This window comes from Engystomops pustulosus, chromosome 1 (genome assembly GCF_040894005.1).
Source record: "Engystomops pustulosus chromosome 1, aEngPut4.maternal, whole genome shotgun sequence".
Taxonomy (NCBI): Eukaryota; Metazoa; Chordata; class Amphibia; order Anura; family Leptodactylidae; genus Engystomops; species Engystomops pustulosus.
The window spans coordinates 296,517,987-296,541,358 of NC_092411.1; the positions used below are offsets into that span (position 1 = coordinate 296,517,987).

Sequence of the window (23,372 nt, forward strand, 5' to 3'; positions counted from 1 at the left end):
TGCAGGGACCTCTATGATGTAAGTGCAGGGACCTCTATGATGTAAGTGCAGGGACCTCTATGATGTTAGTGCAAGGACCTCTATGATGTTACTGCAGGGACCTCTATGGTGTTAGTGCAGGGACCTCTATGATGTTAGTGCAGGGACCTCTATGATGTTAGTGCAGGGACCTCTATGATGTTAGTGCAGGGACCTCTATGATGTTAGTGCAGGGACCTCTATGATGTAAGTGCAGGGACCTCTATGATGTTAGTGCATGGACCTCTATGATGTTACTGCAGGGACCTCTATGGTGTTAGTGCAGGGACCTCTATGATGTTAGTGCAGGGACCTCTATGATGTTAGTGCAGGGACCTCTATGATGTTAGTGCAGGGACCTCTATGATGTTACTGCAGGGACCTCTATGATGTTAGTGCTAGGACCTCTATGATGTTAGTGCAGGGACCTCTATGATGTTAGTGCAGGGACCTCTATGATGTTAGTGCAAGGACCTCTATGATGTTAGTGCAGGGACCTCTATGATGTAAGTGCAGGGACCTCTATGATATTAGTGCAGGGACCTCTATGATGTTAGTGCAGGGACCTCTATGATGTAAGTGCAGGGACCTCTATGATGTAAGTGCAGGGACCTCTATGATGTAAGTGCAGGGACCTCTATGATGTTAGTGCAGGGACCTCTCTATGATGTAAGTGCAGGGACCTCTATGATGTTAGTGCAGGGACCTCTATGATGTTAGTGCAGGGACCTCTATGATGTTAGTGCAGGGACCTCTATGATGTAAGTGCAGGGACCTCTATGATGTAAGTGCAGGGACCTCTATGATGTAAGTGCAGGGACCTCTATGATGTTAGTGCAGGGACCTCTCTATGATGTAAGTGCAGGGACCTCTATGATGTTAGTGCATGGACCTCTATGATGTAAGTGCAGGGACCTCTATGATGTTAGTGCAGGGACCTCTATGATGTTAGTGCAGGGACCTCTATGATGTTAGTGCAGGGACCTCTATGATGTTACTGCAGGGACCTCTATGATGTTAGTGCTAGGACCTCTATGATGTTAGTGCAGGGACCTCTATGATGTTAGTGCAGGGACCTCTATGATGTTAGTGCAAGGACCTCTATGATGTTAGTGCAGGGACCTCTATGATGTAAGTGCAGGGACCTCTATGATATTAGTGCAGGGACCTCTATGATGTTAGTGCAGGGACCTCTATGATGTAAGTGCAGGGACCTCTATAATGTTAGTGCAAGGACCTCTATGATGTTAGTGCAGGGACCTCTATGATGTTACTGCAGGGACCTCTATGATGTTAGTGCAGGGACCTCTATGATGTTACTGCAGGGACCTCTATGATGTTTGTGCAGGGACCTCTATGATGTTAGTGCAGGGACCTCTATGATGTTAGTGCAGGGACCCCTATGATGTTAGTGCAAGGACCTCTATGATGTTAGTGCAGGGACCCCTATGATGTTAGTGCAAGGACCTCTATGATGTAAGTGCAGGGACCTCTATGATGTTAGTGCAGGGACCTCTATGATGTTAGTGCAGGGACCTCTATGATGTAAGTGCAGGGACCTCTATGATGTTAGTGCAGGGACCTCTATGATGTTAGTGCAGGGACCTCTATGATGTTAGTGCAAGGACCTCTATGATGTTAGTGCAGGGACCTCTATGATGTTAGTGCAAGGACCTCTATGATGTTAGTGCAGGGACCTCTATGATGTTAGTGCAGGGACCTCTATGATGTTAGTGCAGGGACCTCTATGATGTTAGTGCAGGGACCTCTATGATGTCAGTGCAGGGACCTCTATGATGTTAGTGCAGGGACCTCTATGATGTTAGTGCAGGGACCTCTATGATGTTAGTGCAGGGACCTCTATTATGTTAGTGCAGGGACCTCTATGATGTCAGTGCAGGGACCTCTATGATGTTAGTGCAGGGACCTCTATGATGTTAGTGCAGGGACCTCTATGATGTTAGTGCAGGGACCTCTATGATATTAGTGCAGGGACCTCTATGATGTTAGTGCAAGGACCTCTATGATGTTACTGCAGGGACCTCTATGATGTTAGTGCAGGGACCTCTATGATGTTAGTGCAGGGACCTCTATGATGTTAGTGCAGGGACCTCTATGATGTTAGTGCAGGGACCTCTATGATATTAGTGCAGGGACCTCTATGATATTGGTGCAGGGACCTCTATGATGTTAGTGCAGGGACCTCTATGATATTGGTGCAGGGACCTCTATGATGTTAGTGCAGGGACCTCTCTATGATGTTACTGCAGGGACCTCTATGATGTTAGTGCAGGGACCTCTATGATGTAAGTGCAGGAACCTCTATGATATTAGTGCAGGGACCTCTATGATGTTAGTGCAGGGACCTCTATGATGTTAGTGCAGGGACCTCTATGATGTTACTGCAGGGACCTCTATGATGTTACTGCAGGGACCTCTATGATATTAGTGCAGGGACCTCTATGATGTTAGTGCAAGGACCTCTATGATGTTAGTGCAGGGACCCCTATGATGTTAGTGCAAGGACCTCTATGATGTTAGTGCAGGGACCTCTATGATGTAAGTGCAGGGACCTCTATGATGTTAGTGCAGGGACCTCTATGATGTTAGTGCAGGGACCTCTATGATGTTAGTGCAGGGACCTCTATGATGTTAGTGCAGGGACCTCTATGATGTAAGTGCAGGGACCTCTATGATGTTAGTGCAGGGACCTCTATGATGTAAGTGCAGGGACCTCTATGATGTTAGTGCAGGGACCTCTATGATGTTACTGCAGGGACCTCTATGATGTTAGTGGAAGGACCTCTATGATGTTAGTGCAGGGACCTCTATGATGTTAGTGCAGGGACCTCTATGATGTTGGTGCAGGGACCTCTATGATGTTAGTGCAGGGACCACTATGATGTAAGTGCAGGGACCTCTATGATTTTAGTGCAGGGACCTCTATGATGTAAGTGCAGGGACCTCTATGATGTTAGTGCAGGGACCTCTATGATGTTAGTGCAGGGACCTCTATGATGTTAGTGCAGGGACCTCTATGATGTTAGTGCAGGGACCTCTATGATGTTAGTGCAGGGACCTCTATGATGTTAGTGCAAGGACCTCTATGATGTTAGTGCAGGGACCTCTATGATGTTAGTGCAGGGACCTCTATGATGTTTGTGCAGGGACCTCTATGATGTTTGTGCAGGGACCTCTATGATGTTAGTGCAGGGACCTCTATGATGTTAGTGCAGGGACCTCTATGATGTAAGTGCAGGGACCTCTATGATGTTAGTGTAGGGACCTCTATGATGTTAGTGCAGGGACCTCTATGATGTAAGTGCAGGGACCTCTATGATGTTAGTGCAGGGACCTCTATGATGCTACTGCAGGGACCTCTATGATGTTAGTGCAAGGACCTCTATGATGTTAGTGCAGGGACCTCTATGATGTTAGTGCAGGGACCTCTATGATGTTAGTGCAGGGACCTCTATGATGTAAGTGCAGGGACCTCTATGATGTAAGTGCAGGGACCTCTATGATGTTACTGCAGGGACCTCTATGATGTTAGTGCAGGGACCACTATGATGTAAGTGCAGGGACCTCTATGATTTTAGTGCAGGGACCTCTATGATGTTAGTGCAGGGACCTCTATGATGTTAGTGCAGGGACCTCTATGATGTTAGTGCAGGGACCTCTATGATGTTAGTGCAAGGACCTCTATGATGTTAGTGCAGGGACCTCTATGATGTTAGTGCAGGGACCTCTATGATGTAAGTGCAGGGACCTCTATGATGTTTGTGCAGGGACCTCTATGATGTTAGTGCAGGGACCTCTATGATGTTAGTGCAGGGACCTCTATGATATTAGTGCAGGGACCTCTATGATATTAGTGCAGGGACCTCTATGATATTAGTGCAGGGACCTCTATGATGTTAGTGCAAGGACCTCTATGATGTTAGTGCAGGGACCCCTATGATGTTAGTGCAAGGACCTCTATGATGTAAGTGCAGGGACCTCTATGATGTTAGTGCAGGGACCTCTATGATGTTAGTGCAGGGACCTCTATGATGTTAGTGCCAGGACCTCTATGATGTTAGTGCAGGGACCTCTATGATGTTAGTGCAGGGACCTCTATGATGTTAGTGCAGGGACCTCTATGATATTGGTGCAGGGACCTCTATGATGTTAGTGCAGGGACCTCTCTATGATGTTACTGCAGGGACCTCTATGATGTTAGTGCAGGGACCTCTATGATGTAAGTGCAGGAACCTCTATGATATTAGTGCAGGGACCTCTATGATGTTAGTGCAGGGACCTCTATGATGTTAGTGCAGGGACCTCTATGATGTTACTGCAGGGACCTCTATGATGTTACTGCAGGGACCTCTATGATATTAGTGCAGGGACCTCTATGATGTTAGTGCAAGGACCTCTATGATGTTAGTGCAGGGACCCCTATGATGTTAGTGCAAGGACCTCTATGATGTTAGTGCAGGGACCTCTATGATGTAAGTGCAGGGACCTCTATGATGTTAGTGCAGGGACCTCTATGATGTTAGTGCAGGGACCTCTATGATGTTAGTGCAGGGACCTCTATGATGTAAGTGCAGGGACCTCTATGATGTTAGTGCAGGGACCTCTATGATGTAAGTGCAGGGACCTCTATGATGTTAGTGCAGGGACCTCTATGATGTTACTGCAGGGACCTCTATGATGTTAGTGGAAGGACCTCTATGATGTTAGTGCAGGGACCTCTATGATGTTAGTGCAGGGACCTCTATGATGTTGGTGCAGGGACCTCTATGATGTTAGTGCAGGGACCACTATGATGTAAGTGCAGGGACCTCTATGATTTTAGTGCAGGGACCTCTATGATGTAAGTGCAGGGACCTCTATGATGTTAGTGCAGGGACCTCTATGATGTTAGTGCAGGGACCTCTATGATGTTACTGCAGGGACCTCTATGATGTTAGTGCAGGGACCTCTATGATGTTAGTGCAGGGACCTCTATGATGTTAGTGCAAGGACCTCTATGATGTTAGTGCAGGGACCTCTATGATGTTAGTGCAGGGACCTCTATGATGTTTGTGCAGGGACCTCTATGATGTTTGTGCAGGGACCTCTATGATGTTAGTGCAGGGACCTCTATGATGTAAGTGCAGGGACCTCTATGATGTTAGTGTAGGGACCTCTATGATGTTAGTGCAGGGACCTCTATGATGTAAGTGCAGGGACCTCTATGATGTTAGTGCAGGGACCTCTATGATGCTACTGCAGGGACCTCTATGATGTTAGTGCAAGGACCTCTATGATGTTAGTGCAGGGACCTCTATGATGTTACTGCAGGGACCTCTATGATGTTAGTGCAGGGACCACTATGATGTAAGTGCAGGGACCTCTATGATTTTAGTGCAGGGACCTCTATGATGTTAGTGCAGGGACCTCTATGATGTTAGTGCAGGGACCTCTATGATGTTAGTGCAGGGACCTCTATGATGTTAGTGCAAGGACCTCTATGATGTTAGTGCAAGGACCTCTATGATGTAAGTGCAGGGACCTCTATGATGTTAGTGTAGGGACCTCTATGATGTTAGTGCAGGGACCTCTATGATGTAAGTGCAGGGACCTCTATGATGTTAGTGCAGGGACCTCTATGATGCTACTGCAGGGACCTCTATGATGTTAGTGCAGGGACCACTATGATGTAAGTGCAGGGACCTCTATGATTTTAGTGCAGGGACCTCTATGATGTTAGTGCAGGGACCTCTATGATGTTAGTGCAGGGACCTCTATGATGTTAGTGCAGGGACCTCTATGATGTTAGTGCAAGGACCTCTATGATGTTAGTGCAAGGACCTCTATGATGTAAGTGCAGGGACCTCTATGATGTTAGTGTAGGGACCTCTATGATGTTAGTGCAGGGACCTCTATGATGTAAGTGCAGGGACCTCTATGATGTTAGTGCAGGGACCTCTATGATGCTACTGCAGGGACCTCTATGATGTTAGTGCAAGGACCTCTATGATGTTAGTGCAGGGACCTCTATGATATTAGTGCAGGGACCTCTATGATATTAGTGCAGGGACCTCTATGATATTAGTGCAGGGACCTCTATGATGTTAGTGCAAGGACCTCTATGATGTTAGTGCAGGGACCCCTATGATGTTAGTGCAAGGACCTCTATGATGTAAGTGCAGGGACCTCTATGATGTTAGTGCAGGGACCTCTATGATGTTAGTGCAGGGACTTCTATGATGTTAGTGCCAGAACCTCTATGATGTTAGTGCAGGGACCTCTATGATGTTAGTGCAGGGACCTCTATGATGTTAGTGCAGGGACCTCTATGATGTTAGTGCAGGGACCTCTATGATGTCAGTGCAGGGACCTCTATGATGTTAGTGCAGGGACCTCTATGATGTTAGTGCAGGGACCTCTATGATGTCAGTGCAGGGACCTCTATGATGTTAGTGCAGGGACCTCTATGATGTTAGTGCAGGGACCTCTATGATGTTAGTGCAGGGACCTCTATGATATTAGTGCAGGGACCTCTATGATGTTAGTGCAAGGACCTCTATGATGTTACTGCAGGGACCTCTATGATGTTAGTGCAGGGACCTCTATGATGTAAGTGCAGGGACCTCTATGATGTTAGTGCAGGGACCTCTATGATGTTAGTGCAGAGACCTCTATGATGTTAGTGCAGGGACCTCTCTATGATGTTAGTGCAGGGACCTCTATGATATTAGTGCAGGGACCTCTATGATGTAAGTGCAGGGACCTCTATGATGTTAGTGCAGGGACCTCTCTATGATGTAAGTGCAGGGACCTCTATGATGTTAGTGCAGGGACCTCTCTATGATGTTAGTGCAGGGACCTCTATGATATTGGTGCAGGGACCTCTCTATGATGTTACTGCAGGGACCTCTATGATGTTAGTGCAGGGACCTCTATGATGTTAGTGTAGGGACCTCTATGATGTAAGTGCAGGAACCTCTATGATATTAGTGCAGGGACCTCTATGATGTTAGTGCAGGGACCTCTATGATGTTAGTGCAGGGACCTCTATGATGTTAGTGCAGGGACCTCTATGATGTTAGTGCAGGGACCTCTATGATGTTAGTGCAGGGACCTCTATGATGTTAGTGCAGGGACCTCTATGATGTGAGTGCAGTAACCTCTATGATATTAGTGCAGGGACCTCTATGATGTTAGTGCTGGGACCTCTATGATGTTAGTGCAGGGACCTCTATGATGTTACTGCAGGGACCTCTATGATGTTAGTGCAGGGACCTCTATGATATTAGTGCAGGGACCCCTATGATGTTAGTGCAGGGACCTCTATGATGTTAGTGCAGGGACCTCTATGATGTTAGTGCAGGGACCTCTATGATATTAGTGCAGGGACCTCTATGATGTTAGTGCAGGGACCTCTATGATGTTAGTGCAGGGACCTCTATGATGTAAGTGCAGGAACCTCTATGATATTAGTGCAGGGACCTCTATGATGTTAGTGCAGGGACCTCTATGATGTTAGTGCAGGGACCTCTATGATGTTAGTGCAGGGACCTCTATGATGTTACTGCAGGGACCTCTATGATGTTACTGCAGGGACCTCTATGATGTTAATGCAGGGACCTCTATGATGTAAGTGCAGGGACCTCTATGATGTTAGTGCAGGAACCTCTATGATGTTAGTGCAGGGACCTCTATGATGTCAGTGCAGGGACCTCTATGATGTTAGTGCAGGGACCTCTATGATGTTAGTGCAGGCACCTCTATGATGTTAGTGCAGGCACCTCTATGATGTTAGTGCAGGGACCTCTATGATGTTATGTGCAAGGACCTCTATGATGTTAGTACAGGGACCTCTATGATGTAAGTGCAGGGACCTCTATGATGTTACTGCAGGGACCTCTATGATGTAAGTGCAGGGACCTCTATGATGTCAGTGCAGGGACCTCTATGATGTTAGTGCAGGGACCTCTATGATGTTAGTGCAGGGACCTCTATGATATTAGTGCAGGGACCTCTATGATATTAGTGCAGGGACCTCTATGATATTAGTGCAGGGACCTCTATGATGTTAGTGCAGGGACCTCTATGATGTTAGTGCAGGGACCTCTATGATGTTAGTGCAGGGACCTCTATGATGTTAGTGCAGGGACCTCTATGATGTTACTGCAGGGACCTCTATGATGTTAGTGCAGGGACCTCTATGATGTTAGTGCAGGGACCTCTATGATGTAAGTGCAGGGACCTCTATGATGTTAGTGCAGGGACCTCTATGATGTTAGTGCAGGGACCTCTATGATGTTATTGCAGGGACCTCTATGATGTTAGTGCAGGGACCTCTATGATGTTAGTGCAGGGACCTCTATGATGTAAGTGCAGGGACCTCTATGATGTTAGTGCAAGGACCCCTATGATGTTAGTGCAGGGACCTCTATGATATTGGTGCAGGGACCTCTATGATATTGGTGCAGGGACCTCTATGATGTTACTGCAGGGACCTCTATGATGTAAGTGCAGGGACCTCTATGATGTTATTGCAGGGAACTCTATGATGTTAGTGCAGGGACCTCTATGATGTTAGTGCAGGGACCTCTATGATGTAAGTGCAGGGACCTCTATGATGTTAGTGCAGGGACCTCTATGATATTGGTGCAGGGACCTCTATGATATTGGTGCAGGGACCTCTATGATGTAAGTGCAGGGAACTCTATGATGTTAGTGCAGGGACCTCTATGATGTAAGTGCAGGGACCTCTATGATGTAAGTGCAGGGACCTCTATGATGTTAGTGCATGGACCTCTATGATGTTAGTGCAGGGACCTCTATGATGTTAGTGCAGGGACCTCTATGATGTTAGTGCAGGGACCTCTATGATGTTAGTGCAGGGACCTCTATGATGTTAGTGCAGGGACCTCTATGATGTTACTGCAGGGACCTCTATGATGTTAGTGTAGGGACCTCTATGATGTTAGTGCAGGGACCTCTATGATGTTAGTGCAGGGACCTCTATGATATTAGTGCAGGGACCTCTATGATGTTAGTGCAGGGACCTCTATGATGTAAGTGCAGGGACCTCTATGATGTTACTGCAGGGACCTCTATGATGTTAGTGTAGGGACCTCTATGATGTTAGTGCAGGGACCTCTATGATGTTAGTGCAGGGACCTCTATGATGTTACTGCAGGGACCTCTATGATGTTAGTGTAGGGACCTCTATGATGTTAGTGCAGGGACCTCTATGATGTTAGTGCAGGGACCTCTATGATGTAAGTGCAGGGACCTCTATGATGTTAGTGCAGGGACCTCTATGATGTTAGTGCAGGCACCTCTATGATGTTAGTGCAGGGACCTCTATGATGTTAGTGCAGGGACCTCTATGATGTTAGTGCAGGGACCTCTATGATGTTAGTGCAGGGACCTCTATGATGTTAGTGCAGGGACCTCTATGATGTTACTGCAGGGACCTCTATGATGTTAGTGTAGGGACCTCTATGATGTTAGTGCAGGGACCTCTATGATGTTAGTGCAGGGACCTCTATGATATTAGTGCAGGGACCTCTATGATGTTAGTGCAGGGACCTCTATGATGTAAGTGCAGGGACCTCTATGATGTTACTGCAGGGACCTCTATGATGTTAGTGTAGGGACCTCTATGATGTTAGTGCAGGGACCTCTATGATGTTAGTGCAGGGACCTCTATGATGTTACTGCAGGGACCTCTATGATGTTAGTGTAGGGACCTCTATGATGTTAGTGCAGGGACCTCTATTATGTTAGTGCAGGGACCTCTATGATATTAGTGCAGGGACCTCTATGTTGTTAGTGCAGGGACCTCTATGATGTAAGTGCAGGGACCTCTATGATGTTAGTGCATGGACCTCTATGATGTTAGTGCAGGGACCTCTATGATGTTAGTGCAGGGACCTCTATGATGTTAGTGCAGGGACCTCTATGATGTTAGTGCAGGGACCTCTATGATGTTAGTGCAGGGACCTCTATGATGTTACTGCAGGGACCTCTATGATGTTGGTGCAGGGACCTCTATGATGTTAGTGCAGGGACCTCTATGATGTTACTGCAGGGACCTCTATGATGTTGGTGCAGGGACCTGTATGATGTTGGTGCAGGGACCTCCATGATGTTGGTGCAGGGACCTCTATGATGTTGGTGCAGGGACCTCTATGATGTTGGTGCAGGGACCTCTATGATGTCAGTGCAGGGACCTCTATGATGTTAGTGCAGGGACCTCTATGATGTTAGTGCAGGGACCTCTATGATGTAAGTGCAGGGACCTCTATGATGTAAGTGCAGGGACCTCTATGATGTTAGTGCAGGGACCTCTATGATATTAGTGCAGGGACCTCTATGATATTAGTGCAGGGACCTCTATGATGTTAGTGCAGGGACCTCTATGATGTTAGTGCAGGGACCTCTATGATGTCAGTGCAGGGACCTCTATGATGTTGGTGCAGGGACCTCTATGATGTTGGTGCAGGGACCTCTATGATGTTAGTGCAGGGACCTCTATGATGTTGGTGCAGGGACCTCTATGATGTTGGTGCAGGGACCTCTATGATGTTAGTGCAGGGACCTCTATGATGTTGGTGCAGGGACCTCTATGATGTTACTGCAGGGACCTCTATGATGTATGATCTCACTCACATGTTGTCATATTTTTTACTTACAGCAGATGAAGACTAGAAGTTTCATCCCAATGGAAAGGGAGACAGAGAGGACGATGTAACCGATGTGGGGGGAGTCTGAAAAACAGTATTTTCAGGATAAATTGTGGGATTTTAAGACGCTTCATAGACCTTCAACACCCCTCCCTCCCCATGTCAGTCCCTGATATCTGCAGCAGAGGAGCAGGAGACCCCCAGACCAGGTCCAAGCTCCGCACTTATATATCTTGTGCTCGGAGCCTCCAGGATTACTCCCGTCACCTCAGGAGGAGAATATGTCTGAATACTCAGGTGCGGCTGGAGGTTGCGGTGTGTTTCACTCTGTGATGTAGGTGGCGCTATGACACTGGCAGCAGTGTCACATGTACTGTTTGGTGGATCCCGAGACCCCCATATTACTGTGTACGATAGGGTTTTGGGTGAAGACACTCACTGATCTGAGAATAGAAGATGCAGATACAGATTGTGAACAAGACCTGGAGGAGCAGAGTAACAGCGATCCAAATGTACAGAACCACCTTCTGACATACAGAAATCTCATCCTCACCTAGAAATAAGGGAAAAAACATTAAGAATTCCCAATAATATCTTACAAAACAAATCCATACAGAGAACCCTCGGAAGACCCTACAGGAGACGATACAGAAGAACCTACAGAAGACCCTACGGGAGATCCTACAGGAGACCCTACAGGAGACCATATGGAAGACCAAACAAAACACCCAACAGAAAATCTGACAGAGGACCCTACAGAAGACCAGACAAAAGTGCATACAGGAGACTGTACAGAAGATCCTACAGAAGACCATACAGAAGACAACACAGAAGACCAGACAGAAGATCCTACAGAAGACAATCCAGGAGACCAGAGAGAAGAGCATACAGAAGACCCTACCAAAGACCCTACAGTAGAATCTGCAGAAGACCTTACAAGAGACCAAGCGGAAGATGATACTGAAGACACTGCAGAAGACTAGACAGAAGAGCATGTAGAAGACTCTGCAGAAGACTCTACAGAAGACCATACAGAAGACTAGACAGAAGAGCATGTAGAAGACTCTACAGAAGACTCTACAGAAGACCCTACAGAAGAGCATGTAGAAGACTCTACAGAAGACCCTACAGAAGACTAGACAGATTAGCATGTAGAAGACTCTACAGAATACTCTACAGAAGACCCTACAGAATAGCATGTAGAAGACTCTACAGAGGTCTCTACAGAAGACTCTACAGAAGACCCTACAGAAGATTAGACAGAAGAGGATGTAGAAGACTCTACAGTAGACCCTACAAAAGACTAGACAGAATAGCATGTAGAAGACTCTGCAGAAGACTCTACAGAAGACCATACAGAAGACTAGACAGAATAGCATGTAGAAGACTCTGCAGAAGACTCTACAGAAGACCCTACAGAAGACTAGACAGAAGAGTATGTAGAAGACTCTACAGAAGACCCTACAGAAGACTAGACAGAAGAGCATGTAGAAGACTATACAGAAGACTAGACAGAAGAGCATGTAGAAGACTATACAGAAGACCCTACAGAAGACTAGACAGAAGAGCATGTAGAAGACTCCGCAGAAGACCCGACAGAAGGCTAGACAGAAGAGCATGTAGAAGACTCTGCAGAAGACCCTACAGAAGACCCTACAGAAGGCTAGACAGAAGAGCATGTAGAAGACTCTACAGAAGACCCTACAGAAGACTAGACAGAAGAACATGTAGAAGACTATACAGAAGACTAGACAGAAGAGCATGTAGAAGACTCTACAGAAGACTCTACAGAAGACCCTACAGAAGACCCTACAGAAGACTAGACAGAAGAGTATGTAGAAGACTCTACAGAAGACCCTACAGAAGACTAGACAGAAGAGCATGTAGAAGACTATACAGAAGACTAGACAGAAGAGCATGTAGAAGACTATACAGAAGACCCTACAGAAGACTAGACAGAAGAGCATGTAGAAGACTCCGCAGAAGACCCGACAGAAGGCTAGATAGAAGAGCATGTAGAAGACTCTACAGAAGACCCTACAGAAGACTAGACAGAAGAACATGTAGAAGACTATACAGAAGACTAGACAGAAGAGCATGTAGAAGACTCTACAGAAGACTCTACAGAAGACCCTACAGAAGACCCTACAGGAGACTAGACAGAAGAGCATGTAGAAGACTCTACAGAAGACTATACAGAAGACTAGACAGAAGAGCATGTAGAAGACTATACAGAAGACTATACAGAAGAGCATGTAGAAGACTCTACAGAAGACTCTACAGAAGACCGTACAGAAGACCCTACAGGAGACTAGACAGAAGAGCATGTAGAAGACTCTACAGAAGACCCTACTGAAGACTAGACAGAAGAGCATGTAGAAGACTATACAGAAGACTATACAGAAGAGCATGTAGAAGACTCTACAGAAGACTCTACAGAAGAGCCTACATAAGACTCTACAGAAGACCCTACAGAAGACTAGACAGAATAGCATGTAGAAGACTCTACAGAAGACCCTACAGGAGACTAGACAGAAGAGCATGTAGAAGACTCTGCAGAAGACTCTACAGAAGACCCTACAGAAGACTAGACAGAAGAGTATGTAGAAGACTATACAGAAGACTAGACAGAAGAGCATGTAGAAGACTATACAGAAGACCCTACAGAAGACTAGACAGAAGAGTATGTAAAAGACTCTACAGAAGACCCTACAGAAGACTAGACAGAAGAGGGTGTAGAAACTATACAGAAGACTAGACAGAAGAGTATGTAGAAGACTCTACAGAAGACCCTACAGAAGACTAGACAGAAGAGGATGTAGAAGACTCTACAGAAGACCCTACAGAAGACTAGACAGAAGAGGATGTAGAAGACTCTACAGAAGACCCTACAGAAGACCCTACAGAAGATTAGACAGAAGAGCATGTAGAAGACTCTACAGAAGACCCTACAGAAGACCCTACAGAAGACTAGACAGAAGAGTATGTAGAAGACTCTACAGAAGACCCTACAGAAGACCCTACAGAAGACTCTACAGAAGACCCTACAGAAGACCCTACAGAAGACTAGACAGAAGAGGATGTAGAAGACTCTACAGAAGACCCTACAGAAGACCCTACAGAAGATTAGACAGAAGAGCATGTAGAAGACTCTACAGAAGACCCTACAGAAGACCCTACAGAAGACCCTACAGAAGACTAGACAGAAGAGCATGTAGAAGACTCTACAGAAGACCCTACAGAAGACCCTACAGAAGAACATGTAGAAGATTCTACAGAAGACCGTACAGAAGTCCCTACCAAAGAGCGTACAGAAGAGCATACAGAAGAGAGTACAGGAGACCAGCACCCCCCATCCAGGTCTGATAACCTGTAATGGTCTATAACAATATCACTTACTACACTGCCTGCGCACAGAACTGTCTGGGCCGAGGCCTCTCTGAAGAACATTCTGGACACATCGGGGCAGATATCCTGCAAAATATTAAATCAAACAAAACATGAATTAGTGAAAATGATCCAAAAAGACCACGGGGCTGTGATTAGGGGTGTATTGGCTATAAGATATAAGCATTGTTGATGTATATAAATATACATTTTTGGGAGGGAGAGGTTGGACAGAGTGAATTTGTTACTTAAGTGACATCTTGTAGGATTTTGTATGGAAATGCTTTTGCTTTTCCTAAACTTTTATAGGGAGGCCTTTGAACCATTTTCTGTGTCCCAGTAACCCATATAGGTAGCCCCCAGGTGAATAGACCTCAGCTGTCTGTAGGATGGGAGACAAGGTCTTGGCCTTGTAGCAAGACACTGTAGCAAGATGGTGGAGGTCATGTGATTTAACCTTGTGACCGATTTCTCAGACGTCCTTGGCTGCACCTTCTTCAGTACGGGCTGAACTCATCCACTGCCCTTCGGGAAAGTATGAAGTTTGGGTCGTGCGTGTATGGTAAATCAAAGGACCACCACCATCTTGCATTGCCCACAATTGATGGCCTGAGTTATCAGAAAAACCCTGGGGTGAGGGTTCAGGGTATGAGGTAGTAACAATAATTGTTGGCTAGAAGTGTCAGTGCTCACATTACCTGGAGCCAGAGAGAGCAGCAGTATGGAGGACATTACTGAGCAGTATAGCTGTAAATGTAGCAGTAAGAGAAGATACCTCAGGGAATAGGCAAATCAGTTCAGGTGTAGGACTTCTGCTGCCTCCCACCTACGTCTCTGGTGTCCAAGGGGCCAAGCATCAATCCGTCTTAGTAGGGTCCCAGGACTCCCATCTGGTCAATGGACCCAACCTCTCCTGGTCTTGTTAAGTCGCTTTGACATTTTTGACTTGGCATAGCGCCATCAAAGGGTTAAACCAGGAAGCGTCATCCGGTTGGAGAACTTTTTATTAAAAAAATCTGTTGTGTTTTATATCTCATCACTGTCACCACCTCTGCTCCCCGGCTGTAAGAACCGGCTGAAAACCCATCATTAGGGACACAGCCTCCTGCTACGTGTGAGCCTACCCTGTACATTGTTACCATAACATGGAGAACTCACCACAGCTTCTCAGCGTGTCAGCCAAGAGAATGAGGGGAATCACTATGAGCAGCCATCCGCTGGGCTCTCCTGCAGAAAGAAAGAAGAGTACTCACAAAAATAACAACTTTCCAGCACAGAACATTTCTATCTACTTGTGGTATCATGGAGAAGATTCTGCTTATATCTCTCTTTGTAACTCACCTAATAAGCAGCAGCACAGAGGATATTATATAACAGTATTTTAACCATTTCGAAGAGGCAGCAGCAGCATGGTGGACATTACTGAGCAGTATAACCGTAAATCTAGCACCAGGGTCAGATAGGACACTTACTAGAAGCAGCAGCATGGAGAATGTTCTACATGCAGAGTATAGTTGTCACTACAGCAAAGGGTTACATTAAATTTATTAAAAGCAGCAACATATTATAAAGCAAGATTACCAGTGCCGCTGTCAATAACAATAATACATTTAATATTAGATGTAAGTAAGAAAGCAGCATGGGAAAAGGAGATGTTTCGGGATGGATCACTGGATTTGCTTTGGCCAAAGAATGGCCTCCTGGGAGCACAGGGTGTCCCTTCATTTGTTGTCCTGTAGTCCAAGGAGGCCACTCCCACATCCCACCACTGGACCATCCATTCAGACGCAGCACCGAAAACCAGAAATACCCGAGCGATGTGGGAACTGAGATCACAAGCAGAATATTATACTTATTGTTATCTACAGCTCTGCCCCAGAAGATCAATGACGTTGTTCCGGCCACCGGGTTATTATTTATTATGCAGCACAGAAAATTATTAAATATATTATGTTACGGCAGTTATTATACTTATTATAGTTCATCAAATTGATCCATCCTGACCAGGCGGCCTCCTCCATCGCTAGGCCAGAGACAATACCACAAGGGCCATCACCTGGATTCACCTTTCCCGTGTCAACTCTCAGCCCCTCGGACTTTTATCTATGGATGTGAGAAGTCTATTGAGAGAGTATTTGGGTCTCCATGACACCGCACGTTATAGAAATCCAATATCATGAGTTGGATCCTGTAACTTTATTCCATTCATATTTTTAATAACAGGTTCTCAACTGGAAGAGAGAAAAAATGGCAACTACTCTAATCACCTATTCTAATTTACAATGGAGCACCTGAACCAAGATCATACCATAAATACAGCACCAGAACCAAGATCATACCATAAATACAGCACCAGAATCAAGATCATACCATAAATACAGCACCAGAACCAAGATCATACCATAAATACAGCACCAGAATCAAGATCATACCATAAATACAGCACCAGAACCAAGATCATACCATAAATACAGCACCAGAATCAAGATCATACCATAAATACAGCACCAGAACCAAGATCATACCATAAATACAGCACCAGAACCAAGATCATACCATAAATACAGCACCAGAACCAAGATCATACCATAAATACAGCACTAGAACCAAGATCATACCATAAATACAGCACCAGAACCAAGATCATACCATAAATACAGCACTAGAACCAAGATCATACCATAAATACAGCACCAGTACTTAGAGCATACCATAAATACAGCACCAGAACTGAGAGCATACTATAAATACAGCACCAGAACCAAGACATACCATAAATACAGCACCAGAACCAAGATCATACCATAAATACAGCACCAGTACTGAGAGCATACCATAAATACAGCACCAGAACCAAGACATACCATAAATACAGCACCAGAACCAAGATCATACAATAAACACAGCACCAGAACCAAGATCATACCATAAATACAGCACCAGAACTGAGAGCATACCATAAATACAGCACAAGAACCAAGACATACCATAAATACAGCACCAGAACCAAGATCATACCATAAATACAGCACCAGAACCAAGACATACCATAAATACAGCACCAGAACCGAGAGCATACCATAAATACAGCACCAGAACCAAGCTATATAAATATGTAGCACCAGAACCAAGCCCAATGCGTACAGTAAATACAGCACTAAAACCAAGTTTGTACATATTTACAGCACCGGAACCTTGTTCAGTAAATGAATGCGGCTTCAGAAGCCAGCTCCTTACATAAAAACACCAAAACTGAGCTAGGTACAAAAACATGGAACCAAAAGTGTACAAAATATTAATTATTGAGTGTAGAATTGTGAGCTGATGTGTAATGCCAGAAATTATTGTAAATTCGATGAGGTCTCATTGGAGGAGACTCCATATTCTTCTTCTACCTGGCTGCCATTTCAGCTTCTTCCAGCCACACCTCCTCTCTGCAGAGTTAGATTTTAGATACCTCACATAATCATCATCTCCTCTATCTTCTTATCACAAACTTAATACTGTTCTGTTGTTTACCTAGAAATTACTAATTTATCCCCACAGCAACCAATATACTGAAATTCCCCTCACAGTAACCAATTTAGAAATGGTGCCCCCTCTCAGTAGTTAATCTAGTCACAGTGAAGCCAGAAGCCAATGGCCACATCTCCCCCACACAGTACACAATGTACAGCCATCCAAGGTATAGCCAATAGTCACATCAGCAGCCCCCAGCAGCCAATAGTCACAGTGCCTGTCCCCAGTAGTCACAATGATGCCCCCAGTATTCACAGTGATGCCCCCAGTAGCTTTTAGTCATACTGTCATCATCATCACTCTAACCAATCACAGCCTGTGGCTACTTTATGTCATCATCACTCTAACCAATCACAGCCTGTGGCTACTTTATGTCATCACCGCTCTAACCAACCACAGCCTGTGGCTACTTTATGTTATCACCGTTCTAACCAATCACAGCCTGTGGCTACTTTATGCCATCACTGCTCTAACCAATCACAGCCTGTGGCTACTTTATGTCATCACCACTCCAACCAATCACAGCCTCTGGCTACTTTATGTCATCACCGCTCTAAACCAATCACAGCCTGCGGCTACTTTATGTCATCACCGCTCTAACCAATCACAGCCTGTGGCTACTTTATGTCATCATCGCTCTAACCAATCACAGCCTGTGGCTACTTTATGTCATCACCGCTCTAACCAATCACAGCCTGCGGCTACTTTATGTCATCACCGCTCTAACCAATCACAGCCTGTGGCTACTTTATGTCATCACCGCGCTAACCAATCACAGCCTTTGGCTTCTTTATGTCATCACCGCTCTAACCAATCACAGCCTGTGGCTACTTTATGTCATCACCGCTCTAACCAATCACAGCCTCTGGCTACTTTATGTAATCACCGCCCTAACCAATCACAGCCTGTGGCTACTTTATGTCATCACTGCTCTAACCAATCACAGCCTGTGGCTACTTTATGTCATCACCGCTCTAACCAATCGCAGCCTGTGGCTACTTTATGTCATCACCGCTCTAACCAATCACAGCCTGTGACTACTTTATGTTATCACCGCTCTAACCAATCACAGCCTGTGGCTACTTTATGTCATCACCGCTCTAACCAATCACAGCCTGTGGCTACTTTATGTCATCACCGCTCTAATCAATCACAGCCTCTGGCTACTTTATGTCATCACCGCTCTAACCAATCACAGCCTGTGGCTACTTTATGTCATCACTGCTCTAACCAATCACAGCCTGTGGCTACTTTATGTCATCACCGCTCTAACCAATCGCAGCCTGTGGCTACTTTATGTCATCACCGCTCTAACCAATCACAGCCTTTGGCTTCTTTATGTCATCACCGCTCTAACCAATCACAGCCTGTGGCTACTTTATGTCATCACCGCTCTAACCAATCACAGCCTGTGGCTACTTTATGTCATCACCGCTCTAACCAATCACAGCCTTTGGCTTCTTTATGTCATCACCGCTCTAACCAATCACAGCCTGTGGCTACTTTATGTCATCACCGCTCTAACCAATCACAGCCTGTGGCTACTTTATGTAATCACCGCGCCAACCAATCACAGCCTGTGGCTACTTTATGTCATCACTGCTCTAACCAATCACAGCCTGTGGCTACTTTATGTCATCACTGCTCTAACCAATCACATCCTGTGGCTTCTTTATGTCATCACTGCTCTAACCAATCGCAGCCTGCGGCTACTTTATGTCATCACTGCTCTAACCAATCACAGCCTGTGGCTACTTTATGTCATCACCGCTCTAACCAATCACAGCCTGTGGCTTCTTTATGTCATCACCGCTCTAACCAATCGCAGCCTGTGGCTACTTTATGTCATCACCGCTCTAACCAATCACAGCCTGTGGCTACTTTATGTAATCACTGCTCTAACCAATCACAGCCTGTGGCTACTTTATATCATCACCTCTCTAACCAATCACAGCCTGTGGCTTCTTTAAGTCATCACCGCTCTAACCAATCACAGCCTCTGGCTACTTTATGTCATCACCGCTCTAACCAATCACAGCCTGTGGCTACTTCATGTCATCACCGCTCTAACCAATCACAGCCTGTAGCTTCTTTATGTCATCACCGCTCTAACCAATCTCAGCCTCTGGCTACTTTATGTCATCACCGCTCTAACCAATCTCAGCCTGTGCCTTCTTTATGTCATCACCGCTCTAACCAATCACAGCCTGTGGCTACTTTCTGTCATCACCGCTCTAACCAATCACAGCCTGTGGCTACTTTATGTCATCAACGCTCTAACCAATCACAGCCTGTGGCTACTTTATGTCATCACCACTCCAACCAATCACAGCCTCTGGCTACTTTATGTCATCACCGCTCTAACCAATCACAGCCTGTGGCTACTTTATGTCATCACCGCTCTAACCAATCACAGCCGGTGGCTACTTTATGTCATCACCGCCCTAACCAATCACAGCCTGTGACTACTTTATGTCATCACTGCTCTAACCAATCACAGCCTGTGGCTACTGTTTGTCATCAACGCTCTAACCAATCACAGCCTATGGCTACTTTATGTCATCACGACTCCAACTAATCACAGCCTCTGGCTACTTTATGTCATCACCGCTCTAACCAATCACAATCTGAGGCTACTTTATGTCATCAACGCTCTAACCAATCACAGACTGTGGCTACTTTATGTCATCACCACTCCAACCAATCACAGCCTCTGGCTACTTTATGTCATCACCGCTCTAACCAATCACAGCCTGTGGCTACTTTATGTCATCACCGCTCTAACCAATCACAGCCGGTGGCTACTTTATGTCATCACCGCTCTAACCAATCACAGCCTGCGGCTACTTTATGTCATCACTGCTCTAACCAATCACAGCCTGTGGCTACTGTATGTCATCACCGCTCTAACCAATCACAGCCTGTGGCTTCTTTATGTCATCACCGCTCTAACCAATCGCAGCCTGTGGCATCTTTATGTCTTCACCGCTCTAACCAATCACAGCCTGTGGCTACTTTATGTCATCACCGCTCTAACCAATCACAGCCTGTGGCTACTTTATGTTATCACCGCTCTAACCAATCACAGCCTGTGGCTACTTTATGTCATCACCACTCCAACCAATCACAGCCTGTGGCTACTTTATGTCATCACAGCTCTAACCAATCACAGCCTGTGGCAACTACTTTATGTCATCACCGCTCTAACCAATCACAGCCTGTGGCTACTTTATGTCATCACCGCTCTAACCAATCACAGCCTTTGGCTACTTTATGTCATCACCGCTTTAACCAATCACAGCCTTTGGCTTCTTTATGTCATCACCGCTTTAACCAATCACAGCCTTTGGCTACTTTATGTCATCACCGCTCTAACCAATCACAGCCTGTGGCTTCTTTATGTTATCACTGCTCTAACCAATCACAGCCTGTGGCTACTTTATGTCATCACCGCTCTAACCAATCACAGCCTCTGGCTACTTTATGTAATCACCGCTCTAACCAATCACAGCCTGCGGCTACCTTATGTCATCACTGCTCTAACCAATCACAGCCTGTGGCTACTTTATGTCATCACCGCTCTAACCAATCACAGCCTGTGGCTTCTTTATGTCATCACCGCTCTAACCAATCGCAGCCTGCGGCTACTTTATGTCATCACCGCTCTAACCAATCACAGCCTGTGGCTACTTTATGTAATCACTGCTCTAACCAATCACAGCCTGTGGCTACTTTATGTCATCACCTCTCTAACCAATCACAGCCTGTGGCTTCTTTAAGTCATCACCGCTCTAACCAATCACAGCCTCTGGCTACTTTATGTCATCACCGCTCAAACCAATCACAGCCTGTGACTACTTCATGTCATCACCGCTCTAACCAATCACAGCCTGTAGCTTCTTTATGTCATCACCGCTCTAACCAATCTCAGCCTGTGCCTTCTTTATGTCATCACCGCTCTAACCAATCACAGCCTGTGGCTACTTTCTGTCATCACCGCTCTAACCAATCACAGCCTGTGGCTACTTTATGTTATCACCGCTCAAACCAATCACAGCCTGTGGCTACTTTATGTCATCAACGCTCTAACCAATCACAGCCTGTGGCTACTTTATGTCATCACCACTCCAACCAATCTCAGCCTCTGGCTACTTTATGTCATCACCGCTCTAACCAATCTCAGCCTGTGCCTTCTTTATGTCATCACCGCTCTAACCAATCACAGCCTGTGGCTACTTTATGTCATCACCGCCCTAACCAATCACAGCCTGCGGCTACTTTATGTCATCACTGCTCTAACCAATCACAGCCTGTGGCTACTGTATGTCATCAACGCTCTAACCAATCACAGCCTGTGGCTACTTTATGTCATCACCACTCCAACCAATCACAGCCTCTGGCTACTTTATGTCATCACCGCTCTATCCAATCACAATCTGTGGCTACTTTATGTCATCAACGCTCTAACCAATCACAGCCTGTGGCTACTTTATGTCATCACCGCTCTAACCAATCACAGCCGGTGGCTACTTTATGTCATCACCGCCCTAACCAATCACAGCCTGCGGCTACTTTATGTCATCACTGCTCTAACCAATCACAGCCTGTGGCTACTGTATGTCATCAACGCTCTAACCAATCACAGCCTGTGGCTACTTTATGTCATCAAGACTCCAACCAATCACAGCCTCTGGCTACTTTATGTCATCACCGCTCTATCCAATCACAATCTGTGGCTACTGTATGTCATCACCGCTCTAACCAATCACAGCCTGTGGCTTCTTTATGTCATCACCACTCCAAACAATCACAGCCTGTGGCTACTTTATGTCATCACCGCTCTAACCAATCACAGCCGGTGGCTACTTTATGTCATCACCGCTCTAACCAATCACAGCCTGCGGCTACTTTATGTCATCACTGCTCTAACCAATCACAGCCTGTGGCTACTGTATGTCATCACCGCTCTAACCAATCACAGCCTGTGGCTTCTTTATGTCATCACCGCTCTAACCAATCACAGCCTGTGGCTACTTTATGTCATCACCGCTCTAACCAATCACAGCCTGCGGCTACTTTATGTCATCACCACTCTAACCAATCACAGCCTGTGGCTACTTTATGTTATCACCGCTCTAACCAATCACAGCCTGTGGCTACTTTATGTCATCACCACTCCAACCAATCACAGCCTGTGGCTACTTTATGTCATCACCGCTCTAACCAATCACAGCCTGTGGCGGCTACTTTATGTCATCACCGCTCTAACCAATCACAGCCTGTGGCTACTTTATGTCATCACCGCTCTAACCAATCACAGCCTTTGGCTACTTTATGTCATCACCGCAATAACCAATCACAGCCTTTGGCTTCTTTATGTCATCACCGCTTTAACCAATCACAGCCTTTGGCTACTTTATGTCATCAACGCTCTAACCAATCACAGCCTGTGGCTACTTTATGTAATCACTGCTCAAACCAATCACAGCCTGTGGCTACTTTATGTCATCACCGCTCTAACCAATCACAGCCTGTGGCTTCTTTATGTCATCACCGCTCTAACCAATCACAGCCTCTGGCTACTTTATGTCATCACCGCTCTAACCAATCACAGCCTGTGGCTACTTCATGTCATCACCGCTCTAACAAATCACAGCCTGTAGCTTCTTTATGTCATCACCGCTCTAACCAATCTCAGCCTGTGGCTACTTTATGTTATCACCGCTCTAACCAATCACAGCCTGTGGCTACTTTATGTCATCACCACTCCAACCA

General features: G+C 45.9%; 1 protein-coding gene across 2 annotated transcripts in view; it reads right to left on the reverse strand.

Moving 5' to 3' along the window:
* LOC140083873 (uncharacterized) overlaps window positions 1-23,372 on the reverse strand; it is a 49,811-nt gene that overhangs the window by 1,583 nt on the left and 24,856 nt on the right. For both annotated transcript variants that reach the window (XM_072126410.1, XM_072126409.1), the window contains exons 6-9: window positions 15,237-15,305; window positions 14,091-14,165; window positions 11,131-11,244; window positions 10,701-10,775 (exon numbers count right to left, since the gene is read on the reverse strand). In XM_072126410.1, coding sequence (XP_071982511.1) covers window positions 10,701-10,775; window positions 11,131-11,244; window positions 14,091-14,165; window positions 15,237-15,305 — 333 coding nt within the window. The remainder of the gene's footprint in view (window positions 1-10,700; window positions 10,776-11,130; window positions 11,245-14,090; window positions 14,166-15,236; window positions 15,306-23,372) is intronic.